Source organism: Cyprinodon tularosa, unplaced genomic scaffold, assembly GCF_016077235.1.
Source record: "Cyprinodon tularosa strain WSP-4 unplaced genomic scaffold, ASM1607723v1 ctg15, whole genome shotgun sequence".
Lineage (NCBI taxonomy): Eukaryota > Metazoa > Chordata > Actinopteri > Cyprinodontiformes > Cyprinodontidae > Cyprinodon > Cyprinodon tularosa.
Window position 1 is genome coordinate 1,252,712 of NW_024038331.1, and position 22,649 is coordinate 1,275,360.

The following is a 22,649-nucleotide window of genomic DNA, read 5'->3' on the forward strand; positions in this document are numbered from 1 at the left end:
CAGCCTAGATGCATTGAAATATTAGTTGATGTAATTGCAATTTTCTAAAAAGATATATAGCTCCACCAGGACTGACCCAAGCCTCTCTGGGTCCCAAAGCAAAATTTTATTTTGGAGCCCTTTATTTCAGCCAATGCAACAGTGCAATAATCAGAAAATTTACACACCTACTATTAACTCATTGCAGTGCCCATAACATTTGCATGCCAAATAACTTAAACTACTATGCCATTTATTTACAGTAAAAGCTGTATATGCTTAATGGTTACAACTGCAGAAAATAACATGTAGGATCAAAAGCAAACACACTAGTTCTGATAAATAAAACTTGTTAATATATTGTACTTTAACAGAAATAATTAAAATACACAATAAAATATCAAGCATGTTAAAAGAAACAATGTTTTGTCATGACAAATATACCATGAATGATTTCTACATACACATATTAATTTTAAGAATGCAGTTTTATCATCAAATTGAGTTTTTTTGTTACTGTAATGTTGTAGAGATTCTTATACATAGAAAAACCTAAAGAGGGAACTGTTGGACACCCTAATGCCCCCTATTTCCCTTGGCACTTAGTTTGCTTATGCCTTATGGGGCGGCCTTGGGCTCAACCATCTGTTAAGAAAAAATAACAGAGAGCTGGAGGGCCTTAGTTAATAAAACATTTTCTGTTGCGTCAATTTAAATTTAGCTTGAAAGCCCTTTATATTCATATTCCCAAATAAAAGAGCAGCCCTTTAAAAGCGCTGTCGTCTACCTCAAAGCGATGCTGGTTTACCCATGATGCACCGTTCTCGCGCCTAGATCAGACCCATCTTGCCTCGCGCATCGATGCAGTGATCCTCTGCCCCCGCGCCGTCCCCGTTGTTGTAGTAAATATAATGGCGGCCTCGGGAGGCGGATTATCATCTACTTCCACCGTTACCGGGCATAGTTCTCAGGCACCGCCGGCCCGGGCTCGCTTCCCGGGTCGGCCCTTCTCGGTCCGCAGCAGGCTGCGCTCGGAGAAACGGGTTAGACGCGGAAGACTGAGCTTGGACTACGGAGAGCTGGTCGCAGCCGGGCCGAGGCCCATCAACATCGGCCTCGCGTTAAGCGAGGACCCGTCTCTGCTGCGTCTGCTGGGGGTGGCGGAGAAGCACGGTCGCCGGGGAGATGTTGGTTTCGACTCCAGCAATAGTGAGGAGGTGAGTCAGCCGGATAGGAAAATATATAACTTTTAAACGGCTTCTGTGTAAAATAGTGACATTAAAGCGTATTTTTATGCCCATTATATAAAGGACAGTTAGGCTAATGTGCAGCTAGCTAGCTGCAAGCATAACGTAGAGAATTGTGTTGCTGCAGCTTCAGATGGGACTAATTGTTGTTGTGGTATTACGCCTTCTTAAATTAAAACAGTAAATTTATACTCAGATATATGCGGAACTGATATAGGAAGTTGCATTTAAATAAATAAAAAAAATCCTTTCAGCGCAGTTTTTGCATTATAAACAGATAAGGCGGAAACTTTGGCGGTATAAGTAAAGGCGTTATCATACTGGCAACCATTCTTTGTAACACTAATGTAGTTTGTAATTTTTTTTTTCCCACGCAGGCCTGCTAAATATATTCTAATAACATTATCGTAGTTAAAACGTTCGGCGCTGTCAGCTGACTGCTGAGTGTTTTTCAACTTCAGCTGAACGGAGGAAGTAGCGACAGGGAGGCAAATGTTTTATTTCAGTCTGTAAGACAAATCCTCCCTTGCATGATGATCATAGAAGAAACTTTAAAGCGTTATGCTGTTTGTTAAAGAGCATATTAAGCGAGGAAGTGTTTCATGTTAATGTTTTTATTTACATCTTCACAAGTAAATTCGTACATTACTTGCAAAAGTTAGTATTTTGTGATTTAGGGCTATTTTAAATGAACCAATAGGTTGTTTTGACTTTTTTTGCAGTAACGTGCAGTACTCAAGATGTGAGGTTTAATTTTTTTTTTTTTTTTTTTTTTTTTTTTTTTTTTATAAAAGGCTGTTTCACTGAAAATGACTCACAGAATTCTTAGTCATTTTATGGTAAACAAATGCAGCAATCAAATGCTTTTTATAAACGCTGACTTAGTTGTAGGTGTTTTTTGATTGTTGCAAAGGTCTACGAGTCTGAAAAGCTTTTTTTGGTTCCATAATTAAAATTATTAGCTTCCTCCACAGATCCTTTTTCGAAATTTAAGAACGCTTTAAATCTCCATCCATCCATACAGGTGTTTTATTGTTCATGTTAATTGTCTCTGTAAATGATGAATAGCTACTGAGAAATCGGATCTCATTTATCAAATATATGACCTTTATGAAGTCCTATCTTCATTCTACTAGAAGATCAACCAGCAGCATGACCCATGATGCAGTTTAAATTATTAAAAGGTTGGGTAAAATCTTAGTTTCCAAATTACTACTTTTATCGGATGACCTGTAGACATTAAGAAAAAACGAAACCTCTATCTATCAGCCAGAAAAAGCTTTATCGGTCCATTTTCAAGCTCTTATCTATATTTAGTTATTTAAAGTAGAAAATGACATCTGATGCTCTATTTACATGCATATAAACCCGTTGTTACCGGTAGTCAGTTTTGATGAAAAATATTTTAGTGCTGGTATATGTAGTGTTTAAACCATGCATGGGCTTTAGTGTCTGACATCAGCAAGACTTCAATGATGCAATCTCCTTAGAGTGGACTGTAACACCAGCACATGGCTAATGTTAAAGCTTGTGAGGATGCTTACCGGGACCTCTCCACATCTAATACCAGGCAGAGTTTTTTATGCTAATGTTCTGTTGACCAATGCTGAAGATCGTTTTGTTTGAGATGGAAGTAAGTAATATGAACTGAGATATATGTCAGTGGCTGTGGAAAACAAATGGGTGCTTCAGTCAGTGAATGCATGGTGCATCAAGTTTTTTTTTAATGTAAGTGCTATGATGCTAGGATTGTGTTTTTTAGCAGCAGATTTCTTAGAATTCTGTATCATTATGAGATTTATATGGTTATATTTTAAGTTATGGTTAGAGCTTCAGAACATAATCCTGTTATTAATGTGAGAATGGAAATATGTGCACAGTAATATTGTACAGTTCGAAAAAGAAGGTGTGATCCATTTGGATTTTTCTGCTGAGTCACATAATAGATAATAAAAGATAGTTTCAGTTGCTGTTTCAAAACTGTACTGATAGACAAGTGTAACAGTAAAGAGGAGTGCTGCTGATGCTGGCTACAGTTTCTGTTGGGCAAGTACCTCATAATCAAATCATGAACCATACTGACTCATTAAGTTTCTGCTCTAGACATATATGCATGTGTGGGTTAACGGTTCATTTTTAGTGATACTGATGAACAACACAACCAAGGCTGTGCAATGTGCCTGACATGTACCACAATATAGTAATTATATCAGTCGTTAATGATAGACACTGTCTATCTGCCAAAAAACTGAACCATTAAGGTCTACGGTGTGATTGACTATGGGGCGCTCTTTTAGAAACATGGGTCGAGTTTATTTGGATGGATGGCAGAGCAGAACAGGGACGTGTGAATTGTGTAAGCAAACCACACCCAGACGACTAAAACAATCTAAGTTTCTTTTTTTCCGAAAAATAAAATGAATAAAATAAAGTTACCCAGGCAGCAGCCTGGCTTGGGGATGGATTTGATTGGGTTATGTTGGGTTCTGGATATGTATGTGCATACATGCGTGTGCATGAACACACACATTCATATATAATTATACTGACTTGGCAGTTTTCTTATAAAATCTTTTCTAGGAGGAGGATTTCACTGGATTCGGGAGATCAAGAGTATGTCCACCCAAACCTAGAACCACTGTCTCCAAGAGACCCGTGAGGCAGACCGAGCCTCCACAAGCTTCAGGCCAGGGGCCAGAAGCAAAGTCTATCATAGGAGGATTTTTTCCCAACACTCAAAAACAAGCTCCGATTAGGAAAATTGTACCTAAAGTTCCCAAGGAAGAGCAGGATGTTGGGAGCACAGATGAAGACAAAGAACTTCCAAAAGCTGCTGTTAAAGGGCATGACAAAGGGGCTTCCTCAACCAAAACCACCAAAACTGTTAGTGACACTAAACCTCATGAAACGGGGTCGAGCGCATCTTACCATGCAGAGCAGGCTCATGGAACAGCCAGGGCAGGAGGTGTGGTGTTGGATGACTTGAAAACAGCTGAAGGATCTGAAAAGCTTGAAAGTGGTTTTCAATTAGGACGCACCCGGCAATCACCTCGAGGAGGCACCACATCCTTTAAGTCCTTTAACACACATCAGCGGTTGAAGAGCATGGTTAAAGGTTTGGTTGTCTCTCCAGCGCCTGCAAACCAGAGTGGGGAAGATGTTGGAATGTCACCCCAAGGTAAAGAGACTGTAGTGAAGACGGTGCACAAAAGGCATCGAGGCAGATTTTTGTTCGGGTACAGGCACAAACCATCAACAAATGTTTCAGTCAACAAACGGCCGAAAATCGGTGGGGTTAGCACACGGCATGTTTATTATGGCTATGTTCCAGAGGTGCTTCCATCTGCGGAAAATGCTGAACAGCAGGGTCAGAGTATTGAGCCATCAGCGGACGAGACAAAGCCCAGCTCAGAGCAGCCTTCCCAGACCTCCAACAATACAACCATAACAAGCGGACGGTCTTCCCGTATTATCAAAACCCCAAAGAGATTCCTAAATGAGGAAATTATTCCTTTTCCAAAGGGTTCTCTGTCAACATGGCTGAAAACACAGCAGAAGGACGACACAAAACCCGCCCTGTCCTTTAACGAATCAGGATACGATGGATGCTCGCAGCCAGTCGACAGCTCGTTGCTTGAATCGAAAATGTCATCCAAACACAGTCCAGGTGCGAGCCATGCTGAGATCTACAAGAACTTAAAGAAACTAACTTTAAAACTGGCAGAGAAAAAGAAAAGCCAGTCTGGCTTTCAGGAGGACGGCACCGACCAGGACGACGGTTTGACTTTCCACCACAGGAAGAGGCGCAGGTCCAAGATCATGATGGGGGAGATGGATTCTCCTGGAGTTGTGAGAAAAGTGTCTGTGGTGGTCAAGTCAGGCATGGAAAGTCCAGCAGAAGACAGAGGGACTAACGGTAAGAATCAAATATTTAGTTTTTCCTTAAAATCTGTTTAATATAAATGAAGATTACAGCAGTAAGAAACACAATGAAACTGTAAAACTTTTTTTTTTCTTCCTGTCATCAGATAAAGATGAAACAGCAGTTGTAACAGGGTTCCCTAGTTGTGAGCTTTCGGAAGCGGACGGTCCCAGCCATCGGATTGGTCTCAGTGGAGCTAATAAGAGGATGCTGCACCTGCTGAAGAAAGCCAAAGTCCAGCTCATAAAGATAGATCAACAGAAGCAGCTAAAAATGTCACAGGTTGAATAACATTTCCTGGCTTTCGTGATTTCACATATTTAGAGAAGAATTTATACTGGTAAAACAGACAAATAATATTGGGTTCTGTACTTATCAAAAGAGTACCGGTTATTCTGTTTTCATAAAACATCAGTCAAGCGTTTTCATGTTAATGTCAGCTAAATCCTGTAAAATATTGAATCAGTGAGGTGAGCGTTTAATTTGCTCTCTAGGTATAGCCTCATTATATCAAGTGTAAAAAGCATGTAGCTTGTTAGGAAGGTTTAAATTAATGCACTTGCATTGAAAGCATTATTTTTCTACTTCTAGTTGAGTTCAAGGGAATCCCAGGTGCCAGTTTGTGGAAGGCGGAGGAAAAAGAGGAGGAGAGCCGGCCTTTCTCCCAAAGAGTATGGTCCTCAGGTAATATTTTGACTGAAACATCTGACAGAGTAAACGTGTGGAGTAAAGTTCTTTCTTTGAATAAGATCCACATGTTACAATTTATATTTTTGAACAAAACAATAAATGTGTCACTGCATATCACCCTGAACACACCATCCCCATCATTTACCACCTAGGAGGTGTTTTCAAAGGGGGGCTTGTGTCGCAGCTTTTCACTCCAGTGTCTGTGTGCAGGAGCAGCCGCTTGGAGGTCCAAGAATCAAGCATGTGTGCCGCGCAGCAGCTGTGGCATTGGGACAACCTCGTGCTTTGGTGCCTGACGATATCCCCAGACTCAGTGCTCTGCCACTTCATGAGAGGGAGGGCATCACCTTCTCCCCTGCAGCAGAAGGTACAGTCCACCCTCTGAAAATTGCTAATCATTTACATATTGATATTGAATGGTAAAAAAAAAAAAAAAAAAAAAAAGGAACTTTGACTTGGAGATATTATAGTTAAAATAATATTATAGATAAAAAAATTATTTATTCTGAGTTGAACAAAAAAAGTGCAACTTTTGTTTTTCATTGGATGAGGCAATTAGATAAAATTGGTCATGTATATTAATCTTTTCCTCATTCTTTCTGTGTTGCACCATAAAATCTTATATTTTTTAAACATTCATTATATTCAATTTTTTTTATTTAACTTAATTTAAAATAAAGGTTTGTTGCAGCCCCAGATTATTTTTTTCAGTCTCTTGTTCCTGAAGTTAAGCAGATTGTTTTCGTGCTCGTTTTACGAGATTGAGGGGAAAAGGATCTAAATGAGGTTTAGTCATAATTTTTTTTTGTTTGGTTTTTTTATCCATGTGTAGCAAATTATTTAAAGGGCTTGCATTTGTTATTTTGTTGGTAATTCAACTTCGCAATTCAACTTATGAATCACCCAAGTATTCTTACCGATTTTAGCAGATTCATAACTCATTTGTTAACATCTTATAATCTTTTTTTTTAACTACTTTAAGTTTTACCATTCTCAAACATCCTGGTCTTTTGTTCAGGAAGAAGGCAGATGGACTTTGTCTTTAAAAACATCACATAGATTAAAACATTTTGTCTCCAAATTTATGGGGAGAAACAAAATGAACATGAACAATGCTAAATCAACTTTTTTTAGATTAATTGTTGAAGGATAAAGGCACCTTGGTTGGTATTGTTCACAGATGGATTGAATGTTCTTGATTTGTGTGATATAGTTGTTGAGTAATCTGGACTTTTACAAACTTTTGGATTAAGTTTTGAATTTCAGTTTTTATAAAATTTAGGTGGGTTTAGTTGTAATAACTATTTTGACCTTGACATCACCCATAGGATTGGCAACTAGAGGTTTTAATTAACTCTCTGTAATGACAAAATTATAACTCCAGTTTGAGAAAATGTACGACTTACTTAGCAAGCAGTTTTGCTGTCTCAAAAAACAGCTCTGTTACCTAAAGTGAGAGGATTGTTGTTCTTTTGAATCATCAAGCCCATTTAACAGCTTCTGTTGGTTTTCAGACTGATGTGTATTGCAAACTTTTCTCCTCATAATATTATTGTAAAGGTAAGTTGCTGAAGTTTGAAGATCTTAATTTTAGATCTTGTGTTCAGACCGAACACGTTTTGAGCATTAAAATGCGTCCAATGTTTCATCTTGCTTGTAGACATTAAAGCCAGATGAAAATCAAGAGGGTCAAAAAACCTTTCCTCGTAAAGTCTAAAGACCCATCTGATGCATGTTGCTTTTTACTTTTTTACCAAAACAGATGTAATCGACAAAGTGGGTTTTCATTATTTGGTCTGTATAAGTTGGGTGAAAGTTGTTTTAAGGGGTTTCTAAGCGAGAACGCTCCTCAAAATATCATCCACGCAGTCAGTTTATCAGGATTAAGATCCTACTTTTAGAAACACTACTTTTTCCAAACAGTGGAGCCTTGCATGGAAGTACGCCTCAAACCAGCCAGTCACTCTGGGATTTCCTGCCCCCCCTTGCAGCTGCTGACAGCTCTACAGGAGGAGAGATGAAAACAACCATCACCCAGAGAGCCTCCTGATCAGGGCTGCGCTGAAGAAGTTTAGATTCCCCAAACCTAGCATTTTTTCTTTAAATGTTCTTTTATGCATGCCAACGCCTAAAAGCTCAAAACGAGCTGCACCTGATGGTTAAAAGATGCTGCCCCTTGACGTGTATTCAACCATAGGTTTTGCATACATACTGGAGGCACCTGATGCTCAAAACATGTTGGGTCTGAATGTAACTTTGAATTTGCAGTAAAGGAAAAAAGTGGATGAAAATTTTAAATTTGAGACTGTTGAACTCTGAAACCTCTGCTAACAGCAGCTAAATAAAGGATTCGAGGCAAAAACCTATAGTGGTTTAAAAGTTTATTTGATTATTGCAGTAAAGTGGAGCACTTTCTGTATGTCACTGCTCTGAGATAGTTTGTGGGTGTAAATACAAAAAAAAAGATTTTTATGATTATGCAGAAGTTAATCTTATCTAGAACAAATAAAAAATATTGTTATAGTTTATGCAACTTAAAAAGAACACTATATCAATGAGCAAGGTTTTGGTAACGACTCTCCCAAGTTAATATGCAGAGGGGAAAAATATAAAAAATTTCAATGTATTAAATAAAATATTTGCCAGCAAAAATATCTTTTGTCACACACAGATTAGCCACCGCTGTTGGAAAGCTTTACCCAACACTGGTCGAGTGAGCTTCACTCAGTATGAGGTGAGGAAGTGCTGCTTGACAAATGAACTCACTGATACGCTGTGCATTTTAGGACTTGCTCTGATCCCAGGGATACATCATGAGAAGTCTGACCAAATGGTGTCAGTCTGTAGACAAAAAAAAAAAAAAAAAAATCAGGTCTCGGGATAAAAAAAATCATCAGACTTCAGAATTGGATAAATTTCATGAAACTGGTTCGACTGAGATTCAGTTATTTCCTTTCAAACTACATCTATCCTGTCAAAAGGCCATAAGGGCTACTATTTTGTCAACTGAGCTGGGTGAAAAATGTGTCCTGTTTCTTTAAAGGACAAAGTTTCCACCATCTATTAAAGCAACACTTTGTAATTCTTAGCCACTAGGGGCGCTACACCTGTGACTCCCCAGCTTAGCTCCCCTGAAAAACCCTGACAATGCTGCATTGTCAGAAAATCAAAGGATCTCCTTCCGTGTTTTGGAATTAGACAACAGACTGAGAAGTTATTGCGATATTATTAAAGACAAGGCCACACCTACCTACTCTAAATTAAATCCTACATTAGAGAACGTATTGGCTTAATTAGCCCTCATGTTAAGGGGAGCTCAGGCTGACATGAAGCAGCGCCTTCGCTCTTATAACTCATTCAGTGACGAATCTGACCTTTTGAGAAAAGCAGGCTGCACTGACAATCAATAAACACCAAAAGCTGTATATTAACCTTAGAAAAAAAACTGAAATCCTTTAAGATATCTCAAATTAAGAAAATATTTGGTTAAAAACTTACATAGTATTGCTTTAAGTTCCTGTATGGTAACATGATCTTTTAACAGCCATCAGAATATGTGTCCTGTTTCTCATACAAGCCAGGTTGTGACTAAAAAGATGTGCAGAAGCAACAGCACCATCTGCAGTCACATTCTCAAGTTGCAGAGAAGGCCTGTCAGTGGCTAAACCTGTGAACCTTAACAACACAAGGATGATTCTTTGTTATGACTGAAGTGTGATGGTAATTCTCCTGTTACTTGAGTTTTTAGAGGCTACAGCTTCAAATGTTGTCCTGAGACTGGCAGTCCTAATATGTACAACGTATACCGAACACATATGGAGAAAGGGCAAAGAGTGATGCTTGCACACGGTTAAAATAACCCTCTGAATCATTTTAATCTCATAATAGTTTGGGCATCTTCACTCTGAAACATCCGCACAAAGGAAAAGTTCTGATCAAATATTTAAAAAAATATATTAAAGGGAGTTTCCACCTGTAATGGATTTTGTGGGGGACTTAACATTTCATCCAGTCACCCATCTTCTTTAAAAAGCTTTATTTGGTCAGGCAGACAGAAACATACCAGTAAGAAGTCTCCTTATTTGAAAAAAAAGCTTATCATTGCATGTAACGAAGCTCCGGTCCCAGAACTGAGACCCTTAATGTCTCCTGTGGGCTTCCTGAAAAGCTTCACCACACGTTTGATGCAGATTCGGTGCCGTATCAACTCTTTACCCATCCTCCTTTGTGTCTCGTTTGCAGATGTGGCTGATGATGATGACGATGATGATGATGACATCTCTGATCAGGGCAGGGCTCAGTGGGCTGTCTCTCAGGAAAGTATCCAACGCAAGGGGCGGAAAAAGGGCCACAAGTTTCAAAGGAGGAGGTTACTGAGTCAGTATGTCAGTGGAGGAATCCGTTCGAGACGCTGTGGAATCTGCAAAGGCTGCTCCGTCGAGGACGATTGCGGGAAGTGCATGAACTGCTTGGATAAGCCCAAGTTTGGAGGGCCCAACACCAAGAAACAGTGCTGCATGTAAGTAGAGGTGCTTTGTTTTAAGGGGCTGAGTTTTTGTCTTGCATGTGGCGAACTTTTCACAAATCCTCTAAAGTAATTTACTATTTTTGCTGTCCTTTAATTAAAAGGAAAGAACATAATCAGTGAATTTGATACTCATTATCTGAGTAACCTTCTTCACTGTCTGAGGTGTTTAGAAACTCCCCAAATTCCAGTTTATTACTGCAAATTCTCTAAATATGTGAGAATTATCAATCACCCTCTATGTTCTACAAAACGGTTAATTACCTATTAACGTTTTTCACTCTATGGTTTGTTCAAACTACAGCCGTAATGGATTTTTACGTGTTAAAAACACGTAAAAATATCATATCATCTGGCCAAATAATCTTGGCTAACTAGCAGACATTGCTGCAAAATATGTAGACAAAATCAACTTTAAGATGTTTTTCTCACCTTTATCAATATTTGTTAAGAATTAACTTAACATTTTTTTAAGAACATAACTAAAGAAATCAAACCTCTCCAGTGTGTGCACTAGATTGAACAAGTAAGTTTGCAAAAATGGAAATGTATATCAGTGCCTGTCAGACTACTGTCTTAAAGAGATAAACAAGGGGAAACCCTCAATGTTCAGTTTAAACCCCTAAGGGTTTTTCCAGTTAGTATGATCTATTATTACAAGTTAAAAATATAACGATTTAAGATATAAAATTCAGTGATGGAGATAGAAAAGGTTTGTTTGCATATGTTTATCCTCCATTTTAGACAAGTAGTTTGCAATTGAAAAAGAAAACTGTTTATCATTTTCCTTCCACTTTAAAAATGCAAAGGATCACATTATACATTGGGCCGGATCTATCAAAGGTTTAAAAACGTGAGCTATTTCACTGCGCACGCTAAAAAATGTACAAACTGATCTTTCAACAGCGTGCTAAAAGGATTTGGTCTTTAAAACGTGCTAAATAGCGCCTCTTATCCATTTAGTACTTTTTCTGCAATGAATATGCAATATGGGGCGTTTACACGCTAAAGTGCGTCTTGTGGGAGGAGAACATGTAAATTTGCACCTTCAAAAGAAGGTGCAAATGGTCTGTATGCGTAATTGCGCACACATGGCAGCGGTTATTGTCGCAAGAAGGAGACATCGAAATGAAGCAGGGAGACGCAGAGAACGCATTTTTTCACTCCGTGTGAATATTTTTGCAATGAAGGAGGAAACGATCATCAAAACATAGTTTATCCAGCATTGCCATTTTGGAGCTGTTGGGGGAACTCCGAATGGATTTGGAGCCAGCCACAAGGAGGACCCACGCAATACCAGATATCACAAAACTCCTTGCAACATTGCACTTTTTTGCATCTGGGTCATTCCAGCGTACGGTTGCAGCGAGAGCTGGGATCTCCCAATCTCAGAAGTGCTGTCCGACCGGGTCGGGGTTCTCCCACTGCGCCTGTGGAGTAACATGCCAATGCTGCGGGGATGCGTAATCTCATCCACAGTCACTTCTTGTGAGCCATTTGGTATGTGCATTTTTCTACAGGCCAATACAAAATACCTGTTTGTTTTTTATTTTTTATTTTTTACTGCAGTGAAGTAGAAATTCAGCCACATACCACCTTAGGGAATAAAGGTTGCCAAAGTTTTTTCTTTACATATATATATATATTTGTTGGGTGTCACTGTAAGATTTAAATTTCTTAATGCACTAGTTTGTAGAAACTACAAACTACTTTGCCGCAAACCACAAAACGCGCAAAACCGTAATTTAAATAGGGCGTCTCCAACAGTTTTGCACCTGCCACCAGTTACGCAATCACTCTTGTTAAATCACCCGCAAACCATGGTTCAGCCCCTCGCGCAAAATTCCAGTTTGCGAGCGCAAATTACTGCACGCAAAATTGTATCTTGATAAATCCGGCCCATTGTGTACCTGTGATCTTCAGCGTTTATTTTTTGGTTTTGTTTTTAATTTTCATGTTAATTTTGATTTAGGCTTGGACTGAGTCATTCTGACTCATGTGTATACTTTTTCAATCTGGATAATATCAGCTCAAGCACAAGATTGTGATAATGTTCCAGAATATTATAAAATGATATGGATAACAAATACCCACTGGCTTCCTGACTCTTTCAATTGGATATATTAATACAAAAAAAAATACATTTTAGACAAGTGGACCGAACTGTCTAGATGACTACAAAATGCTCTTTATGGTTAAAAATGCCTTTCAGACTTATTTGTTAAAACTTTGGGAACTCGTCTTTCTTTCTATTACCACTTATCAATTACTCGTTGTTCCTCAATCTCATAAAAAACAAACGACTACACTAACCTTTGTGAGATTGAATGCATCAAGGAGTCCGTTACCAGGGACTTGTCTACCAGAACTGCCACAAAAGGAAGAAAAATGTTCCTTTGGCTCAACAATACAACAAAGCATCTTGTCTGTCAAAATTATTAGCAGAGTTTTGATCAAGTCATTTATTTGATGTCCAACTTGGTCCAAAATATGTTTGCAGTAGTCTGTAAAGGTTATTTTGAAGCTAAAGTACTGTTTAAATTGTTTTACATAAAACATGAAAATACTTTTTATTCCTTTCCAGTAACACATTTTAAACAATCTTCTTAAATAAGGCAAGTTGGCTCTTACAGTTCAACACATTCGCAGTTGTCTACAGAGAAATTTACTATCGCTGATTGATTGATTTTCGTCATTTCTTCTTCTTGCAGATACAGGAAGTGTGATCGGATTGCGAAGGGAAAAAATGACCGCACCTTTAAACCATTTAAAAGTAGGTTTCTAATAAGGCTAACAAGGATTATTGTGTTCTCTCTTAAATAAGTAATACTAAGGTATCTAAATTCTTATCTAAATATGATTTGATTTTCTTTTCTTCCTCAGTCCAGTCGCGGCATCTTTTAGCCTCAGGATCCAGCAGTGATTTGACCTGCAGCGTCGGAGATATAGGGGAGGAATCATCCTTGATTACGTGTGGAATCAGGAAGCAGTCACTGCGTAAAACTAAGCCACGCTCATACAGGAGATTGCTCAAATCTGATTCCGAAGAGGAGGAGGAAGAAACAGAAAATGAAAAGCCAGGCAATCCAAACACTGCTGGTGCTTCACGTCAAGGTAACCAGCTGTTACAGGTCACATTTTTTTTAACTAGCTGCCATGTGTAATAAGTAGATTTGGGTAAATAAAATATCCAAGTGTTTCTCCTCAGCACCAGCATTGTTTTTATTCTATTTTAGCATAACTTCACCTCTGTGTATTAAAAAAAAAAATGACTAGATCATGTAATTTAGGTGAAGTTTTAGCTTTCATTGCTTGTTTTGTCTTTTTGTACAGTGAACCCTTGTTTTTTGCGGGGGGATTGTTCCAAAAATAACCCATGAAAGTCAAAATCCAAGAATTGGTACAATTTATTGTTTTACAATTACTATTAAAAACTTATCCAGGTTTAAATCCCCCTTCCTCAAGGAACGCTTTAATTTTATTGTCCAAAAACACTTCTGCTCCAGCAGTATTCGCAGAGGCGGTCTCTACGTGCAGAGAAATATTAAGTCCAAAACGTTTCTTAGGTTACAAACCAGCCCTTGTTTGCATTAAATATGCTTGGTACTGCATGAACAGCGCTCGTATCTGCACCCTCCTCCTCTTCCCTGTCATTAATGTCATTGCTGTCAGTTTCTATTCAGTGTTCTAGCTTTTTTGCAGATAAAGTTCGTATCCAGCGAAATGTTCTTTTTTCTGCAGTCATTAATCCAAAAAGCCATTGCAGACACCATCCATACCATGGTCTTGTTGCGGACAATTGCAACCCCATCCTTATTAAAAATGTATTAATGCTTTCGTCCTTGTATTACTTTCTTCCTTCTTTATGGAATGAACGGGAGATTAATTCCGTAATGGCTACCTACAGCAACATACCTTTTACGCTCCTTTAGCATGTCCAGAAGTTTAACCTTTTCTGCATTAGTTAGTTTCCTCTGCCTTTATGGCCCGTCCACAAGTGCCTTTGTCGTTGACATTATGTTTTGGAGACAATTTGCAAACTTCATTTTTGACATGCTGTTTTAAGTAAATTTATATTAAAATATAAAACCGTAATGTTATTGACACAAATGTAGAGAAGAAGCGTGGAGAATGCAGAACACATTGCACAATGCGAAGCACCGAGGCTGTGAAAGGGGAACTGTGGTATAGCGAGGGTTCACTGTATTTTAAACATATGCCTGTTAAATTAAAATGTATTTTTGCCTTCGATCCTCTTTAGTGTTCCAGCATTGCAACCTTTTTTTTTTCAGTTTTATTTTTATCATTTTGTTATATTGCTATCCCTTTACAAGTTAATTGCTATTTTATTGGCTGAAAATATATATCGTATAAAATAGCAACCATGTCTTATAAAGTGTTCCAGTTATTTATTTTTTCTGAATGTCATAAATTCAGTAGGACTTTTACCACACTGCTAAAGCCTCAGCTGCATGTCACTTAATGAATCTGGAAACTAAACAAATATTAAAGCCCAGTTTGCTCTGTGTATTAGTGAAAAAACATTAAAGAAACGAAAAGTCAAATATTGTTGGAACCCCTAGTAAATCTAACCTATTCTCTATATTTTGAATTAGTTTTACATAACTTGCCTCAAAACATATATTGACCAGAGTTAATGTTTCTGCCAGTTTTCACTATTCTGAAGGTATGATAACCCTGTAAACCTCTCCAAAATAGACTTAAGCTGCTAAAAGTGGCGTTTAAGGTCAAATAGAAAACCATGGAAAGACATTCCTGTCGGTCTCCGAGAGAGAACTTTCTTCTGTTCAAAGAACCCAGCTTATGCTCAACATGAAGCATAAGGATTGAATATTGACGCATTGTTCTTTTTGTGTTCAAGGCTTTTCATCGCAAGATGGCATTTTACTGACAGACGACCAGCTCGTTGATCCAATGAAGAATCGCCGGGCTCTAGCCAAAAGTACAGGCAGCAGACTGAGACTGTACAAGGTAAAGAAAGGTTACTGTCTCTCTCTACTTCTATGTCCTACCTAATTGAAACTGGGCAGATTTGTATTGTTTGGAAATAGTTTTTCCATCAATATTTTTCGCTCTAATTTGATACAGTTTGTTGACAATTTGGCCAATAACCCTTCAACCTGTGGATCCGTTTAAATACGTGAACTGAAAAAACTAGCATTAACCATCTCCTGATTTATAAATCAATATTTAACTATTAAAGGTGCTTGTTTTCTCCTTTAAAACTAATTTGTTTCCACCCAAATAGCACACACATCTGTTAAGATATTCATAATTAAAGCACAAATTATTATTTCCAAATAATACAATCCCCAGGACTTCATGTTACTGATTTTTTTTCTCCTTTTTTATTTTTGTCTGTTTTGAATATACTAAGATAAGATACCTTTGATATCCAGTGTTTCTTATTTTCCACTTCTGACTTTATGCTTTAAAGTAAGCTGTCTGCATGATCATAATCTCCTTTTGTGAACTACAGATTCTCAAATATGTTACAGGGCTTTCTCTCCATTTAAAGAAGTATTACATGTTAAAGAATAATGCATTTACTAACTTGGTTTGTGTCTATTACCTTTATATCCTTGGTTTTAATGTCTTCAGTGTTTCTTCTTTTGAATAAAAAAGGCAGTTTTAGTTTATTACCTCTACTGCAATTGCATTTCACTGAATAGACCTTCCATTCAATGTATTTTTAAAACTGTGCTGCTTTTTTTCTTTTTCTTTGACAGAGTTTTATTTTAATTGGCATTTAGTGGAGAATATAATTTATATTTCACAGGCAAAGTCACAATATCTGAGCTAGAGATTGAGCAATCTGGGTTTTTCAAGGCCGATAATCTTTATTTTGACATCTATCTAATCAATCCCCAATATCTGCTGGTGGTCATAATTTTTTGTTTTGGGCTGATTCCTTCAGCCTATATTGCTTTCGCTTCCTCCATTTATATGATTTAAAATGACAGAATAACAGAAGTCACTTAAGTCTGAATAGAGAAATTATTAACAAATAAAAGAAACCATATTAACCATGGATTGCAAATTGAGGTAGTGGAAATGATTGCGCATTGCGTGATCCCAAGGCATGGCTGCTGAATGCACTAATGAATTGGCGACAGCATGCACATACAGACCAACGCATTAAATGGAAAGTTGTTGATGGATTTATCTCTCTATCTCTGATCTGAACCTGTCCAGCAATAATAGTGGTATCCTGTGTAAGTTGGGTTTAGTTGGCATCTCATAGTCATTTCTTTGGTTATGACTCGAATACGCTGGCTGAATTTTGCTGTTTAAAGTATAAACTAATCTTAGAAACCTGATCTGTTTGCATTATGTGTCTATATCTTTGTTAGTTTAATATGCTGTTTTCCTGCTTATGATACTACTTTTTTTTGCTTTTCCTTTACTGCTTTGGTCAAGTTGTTTAGTAACAATCACTATATTTGATAATTGAAAGTTGAAATCTCCTTTTTTATTCTTTTTTTTTTTTTTTTTAACTGTTCAGAGACAATACAAAGGTTTAATTAGTGTGTACTTTTATTTTTAAAAAGTACTGCTATTGTTTTATTTTTATCCAGGATACCGATCCAATTTATTTAAGATGAGGTGTATGTTGATAGCTTAGGATTTGCTAAGTCAATGGCAAACTGAGAAGCTTTTAGGTTTTTAAATGCTTTACTATGCTGTGCTATTGACTCTGTCCTTCTTTAATGATGATGCTGCTAGGGTTGTCACGATACTAAACTTTTCAACTCGATACCGATACTAAGGAAAATATTCGATACTCAATACCATTTTCGATACCACAAGGATAAAAACAAAGGATCCAAAATTCTACAGAAATATTTTCATTAATAAATAAAATACAGTAAAGGTTGTATGCTGTGCACTATATTAAGCAAGCTTGATAAAAAACTTATAAAATTAAAATTAAGTGTTCCTTCCTTGGCTATGCTTTGCACACATAACAATGAAACTAGCCAAACCGGTTAAGAAACAAAAATAATTCTCAGCAGCTGCAGTTCTTACAAAAAGAAAAAGTCTGAAACTGAAAACTGCGTAGAATTATTCAATCACACAGTGCTCTGAAAGTGCATTGTCCTCTATTCTGCACTCTAGATGAATGACTGCTTAGGTGCCACTGGTGGTGGCACTGTATCGATACTTTTAAAAACGAGTATTGTATCCGGATACAACTTTTCAGTATCAATACTTTTTTGAGTTTCGATACTTTTGACAACCCTAGATGCTGCACAGAAAAGCTTCTGTTTTTGTTTATTTTTAATATAGTCTCTGCAAGATTTTTGATATACTACTCCAACAAAGATTAATCAGGCTTTTAAAATGATCAGAGAATACCTTAGCTTCATTATGAGATAGTAGAGATATCTGCTTCGCTTTGACACGTATACCTACTGTCTTGCTGATGAACTGAAGTGCTAGGCTAATCTAGCATGTTTACGCTCTCATTTGAAATTGCTTGTTGATAATTTGGCCAATATTCCCTCTACTTGTCAGTCCAGTTAAACACGTGAACTGAAAGAACTAGCATTAATATCCCGATTTATAAATATGGCACCTTTCTTTGAGTGTTAAATCATAGCCTTTATTGACTCATGTTTCAGCTGCTTTCATCTAAACCAGATGCTGTCTAAATACAGCACACAGAAGCTCACATGCACAGAGGTGACTGCAGTAGTTCCCCAATAGTGTGTTTATTGTTTGACACCAGATAGACAGCAGAATTATACATTTTTTTATCTGTGCTGTTGGCTGCAGCCGAATGCCTTTGCTTAACTCTCTGCCTTTTATTTTTCTTTGCTAACACTTTGTGCTTAACACTGCTCCTCCTTTCCCCTGTCACTGCTGCTGATTGTCATTGCTGCATGCTACTATTAATAGTGTTACTATGGAACCCGTCTTGCTGGTTGGCTTAGGCAGTCCCCTCCTTCACAGGCACAGGAGAATGCAGAAGAGACGCAGCACAGAGAAACTTACCCAGAATCGAGATGGAGGGGGAGCCCAGTGGCAAAGCTGCAGAAGCAGCTGCAGATACACTTGTACCGCCTGCCTTCGTACATCCTGAAGACTGGCTCTCAGTCTTTGCCGTGGCAGATGCCTCAGTTTGTGGATCAGTCCCTGACTTTAACAAAGCCTCCTGTTTCACAGCCATCGTGTAACATCACAAACTCTCCACCAGAAGTGCTGCAACTTGAAATGCACCATGCTTCTCGATTGTCATCACCTCCCATTGCAGACTCTCCACTGTTAGGTTTGCCTTTGCCTGAGGTGAAGCCAATTTCTGATTTTCTCAGTCCTGCACCACCATCAACTCCACATCACCCAACATCTGCTTCGTGGTCATCTATGGCCGAGGTTTTTTCACAGAAGTATTACCAGGATTGCAAGTCTTCAGTGAAGCGTCCAGTATGCTCAGCTAATGCACATAAAACTGAGTTAAGGAAGCAACAGAAGCAGAAGGATACGAACGGGGTGCCGTACGAAGAGGACGAGGCGACGTCTTCTATAACAGAGACTGGGCTGCAAAGCTGTCCAACAACTGATCCACAATATGTGCTTCATTCTCAGAATCCTCCTGAATGTGGATCAGTGAACAACCTGACAGGGTTAACTAACGGCTTTCCCCAAAAGGGCCTGTTGCAACACAAGCACAAGATCCGTGTAGACTTTAAGGTGAGTCTTTGATTTGAAAAATGTTTGCTATTAACTGATCACTCCTACAGACTTTAATACTTGTTTTGGCTGAATCACGTCACATGCCTTTCAGAATAAAATGACAACTTGATGTTTTGTACACAATCCTGTAGAGACTTCTGAAAAACATTTTTTGTCATGCATATAAAACCCTTCTAATATAACATTTAAGACATTTTTGCTTAAAAAACACACAAAAACATTTAAAAATAGGTGTTGTAAATTGAGATATTGGAAATACTAGTGATATAACTGTGAATGAATAAAATTACTTTCCCATATATATTACACAGGCATGGGTTTGGGAAAAAGTTAGCAAGTATAGTGGATTAAGTGTGCATGCTGAGCCACTTGTGACGCTACAACTAAAACTGTTTGCACTGACTTCAATGCGAAAGACAAAGCATTTGTGTGTTTATGGACGGCATATTTCTATATTACAACCTCCACTAGAATGGCTTCTATTTGCGACATAGCATAGTGTGGGTTAGCCTTATTAATAAGGCAGCTTTAAGGCCTCAGACGTTTGTTAATCACTCTTTCTTTGTTTGTGAATTTTAAAAAAACGTATATAAAACTATTTGTGCCATTTTGTTATCTAAAATCCATATTGAGGTTGGATTGTGTGTGTCTGTGTATACCTGTCTAGCCCTCAGAGTGAGGACCATTTTTCCAGTTTCACCATCAAATTGAGGACTAGTTGTTGCAAAGTGAGGACATTTTGCCGGTCCTCACATACTATTTTGCTAATGTTTAGGTTTACGGCTAAGGTGTCAATTGGGTTAGGGCCGCGGTTCTCAAAGTGTGTGGCGTGACCCACTGGTGGGGAATTGAGACGTGACAGGTGGGGCGCGCCAAGTTCCGGTGTGTTGTGTGACTATAAATGTAGAACGTGTGAGAGCAAACTGTCCTTATAGCTGTATGTTGCCGCTTTTTATACCAATCAAACCCACAAAGTAATCATTACTAGCCTACATGCAGTCTAATTAAAAGAACATTAGATATGAGAAACATTTCACCTGGAACTGAAGTGCCAAAATAATGATTGACGTGACGTCGGCATATTATTTGTAATAATGTTGTGTGTTGCCAACTCAGCGACTTTGTCGCTATATTTCAGACCCCTCCAGCGACTCTTTTTCAAAAAAGCGACTAGCGACAAATCTAGCGACTTTTGGAGACTCTTAGGTGAAAGCACGTATCGTTCCTTTTCTTGTCCTCCAGCGGCAGGTGCTGCCGTGGGGCGCCTCCCCCATCCCAACCCCGTTCTCCCCCGCTATCACAGGAGTCCCTCTCAGCGCTGCAGTCAGAGACACAGCATGTTTACCCTCAGCGTCCAGACTGCAAATAAAGCGCACATGCGCCGGGATTGACGGCGCAGGTTGATCATAAATAACTGAATTTGAAATATTTTATCTTAAATAAATAACGGCGTTTGATTCACACAGCCACATGTTCATATTTCTAGTTTGGAGTGGAGAGGGAGTATCCACTCATCGGGCAGAGAGCTGTGTGCATTTTTCTTCCCTTTGCCACATCATATCTCTGTGAGATGGGCTTTTCAACTGTTGCTTCACTGAAAACAAAGCATGACAACCCCGTTTTGATAAACTGTGCAATGCAAAACAGGCTCATTGCAGCCACTAATGCAGGGATAAATAGACCTGTCTTGCCAGATGGATTTCACTTCTTTTCTTTTATTAACAGATTGCAGAGTGGCACTTTAATTTTTTCTATCTTTGAGCCGCATTTTTATTTTCTTTATTTTTGTTTTTATTTTCTTTATTTTTGAGCTTGCTGTTATTTGATGTAGATAGTTTGTATTTAGATACTACTTGTTACTTCAATAAAATTGGAACATTTTAAGATTGTTTCATATTTCATTAGCATTGTGTTGGGGCGATGGGGACAGGCGGGGCTTGAAAATTCCCCCTTGTCCAAAGTGGGGAATGACAGAAAAAGTTTGAGAACCACTGGGTTAGGGTGTGGTATGCATTGGTGATGGTTAGGGTTAGGGCATAAAAAGGGTTAAAAATGACTGAAAATCAATGGGAGTCAACGCATGGTCCTCACTACAATGGCAGAACGAGTGTGTGTGTGTGTATATATATAAAAAAAATATATATATATATAAAAAAATTTGAAACTGAGCTACTGAAATGAAATGGCAGACATAGGAAATTTTAAGTCCTTAACTCTGTTTGCTCTCAATTCCTCCAGGAGGACTGTGCTGTCCATAATGTGTGGCTAATGGGCGGCCTAAGCGTTCTCACCTCAGTCCCAACCACACCTCTGCCTGTCTGCTTGCTTTGTGCCAGTAAAGGAAAGCATGAGGTACCTCAGTTGCTAAAACTTCAAAGTTGCATAAATTCCCTCAAAACTTCTTTTTAACCTAAATGTCTTTCGTCTTCCAGATGATATTTTGCCAGATCTGCTGTGAGCCTTTCCACAATTTCTGCCTCACACCTGATGAGCGCCCTAAGGAGGAGTCTAAGGAGAACTGGTGCTGCAGGCGCTGCAAATTCTGTCACGTGTGCGGCCGTAGAAGCAAGAAGTCAAAGGTAGACGGCGTCACTTTGACAGCTGGAAGAAATGAGCTCTTGTATCTTTATGAATTTTACTAGACATAGTCATAAAAGTGGAATATAAATTGGTACTGTGTTTTTGTTCAGCCTGTCTTGCAGTGCAAGGTATGTCAGACATGTTACCATCCCTCCTGCTTGGGACCAACCTACCCGAAGCCAATGAACTCCAAAATGGCCTGGGTAACTCCTTCAGATTCCTCACAGTGCACTAAGATCATAAAAACTGAGGCTGATGTCATGAATGCTTGTTTTGTTTCCTTTAGATGTGTATGACATGTATTCGATGTAAGAGCTGTGGAGTGACTCCTGGGAAGACCTGGGACATGGCCTGGAACCACGAACTTGACCTCTGTCCTGATTGCACCAGCCTCAATGAGAAAGGTGGGATCTCCACAACATGCCAGCTCATCCAAGCTTAGTCCTGACAAACAAATTATTTTAAGGCTTTAGAGCTGATAGGTTTATTTCATTATTTTTTCACTTTGTTTCAGGGAATTTTTGCACTGTCTGTCATAAGTGCTATGAAGATGGTAACCAAAGCTCTAAAATGATCCGATGTTCAGAGTGCAGACACTGGATTCACTATGAATGTGAAGGACTCTCAGGTAAAATCTTGCCTGGTCTACTTTTTTTCTGGAGCAAAAAATACACTTTTTATAATATTTTTATAGTTTTATTAACAAATGACTCTGATTTTAAAATATTTTACATGTGTTTTAAATAGTTCTGTATTTAAACTCACGTTGAACATGTCTGTGTTTGCAGATGAGCTTTTTGGGCTTATGCTAAGTCCGCCAGACAAAGTACACTTCATGTGCTCAGCCTGCAGACAGAACCCCACTGAACAAGGCAGCTTGAAGGAGGTGCTGCAGAGCAGGCTGCTATCCGGGCTGGAGGAGGTGCTCGCTGACCTCCTCTCATCCGGTAGCACTCAGCACCTTCTCCTCTGTAAGGAGGTGAGAGCT

At 38.5% G+C, this 22,649-nt stretch overlaps 1 protein-coding gene across 1 annotated transcript in view; it reads left to right on the forward strand.

Moving 5' to 3' along the window:
* The first annotated feature begins 799 nt into the window (after nucleotides 1–799).
* Nucleotides 800–22,649, forward strand: part of LOC119779627 (histone-lysine N-methyltransferase 2B-like) — a 34,527-nt gene continuing 12,677 nt past the window's right edge. Inside the window, exons 1-16 of the mRNA XM_038279335.1 lie at nucleotides 800–1,196; nucleotides 3,807–5,142; nucleotides 5,255–5,430; nucleotides 5,740–5,832; nucleotides 6,049–6,205; nucleotides 10,081–10,357; nucleotides 13,075–13,136; nucleotides 13,247–13,477; nucleotides 15,246–15,355; nucleotides 18,341–19,078; nucleotides 21,320–21,433; nucleotides 21,514–21,660; nucleotides 21,772–21,864; nucleotides 21,948–22,065; nucleotides 22,176–22,289; nucleotides 22,450–22,640. Coding sequence (XP_038135263.1) covers nucleotides 891–1,196; nucleotides 3,807–5,142; nucleotides 5,255–5,430; nucleotides 5,740–5,832; nucleotides 6,049–6,205; nucleotides 10,081–10,357; nucleotides 13,075–13,136; nucleotides 13,247–13,477; nucleotides 15,246–15,355; nucleotides 18,341–19,078; nucleotides 21,320–21,433; nucleotides 21,514–21,660; nucleotides 21,772–21,864; nucleotides 21,948–22,065; nucleotides 22,176–22,289; nucleotides 22,450–22,640 — 4,263 coding nt within the window. The 5' untranslated portion in view covers nucleotides 800–890. The remainder of the gene's footprint in view (nucleotides 1,197–3,806; nucleotides 5,143–5,254; nucleotides 5,431–5,739; nucleotides 5,833–6,048; nucleotides 6,206–10,080; nucleotides 10,358–13,074; nucleotides 13,137–13,246; nucleotides 13,478–15,245; nucleotides 15,356–18,340; nucleotides 19,079–21,319; nucleotides 21,434–21,513; nucleotides 21,661–21,771; nucleotides 21,865–21,947; nucleotides 22,066–22,175; nucleotides 22,290–22,449; nucleotides 22,641–22,649) is intronic.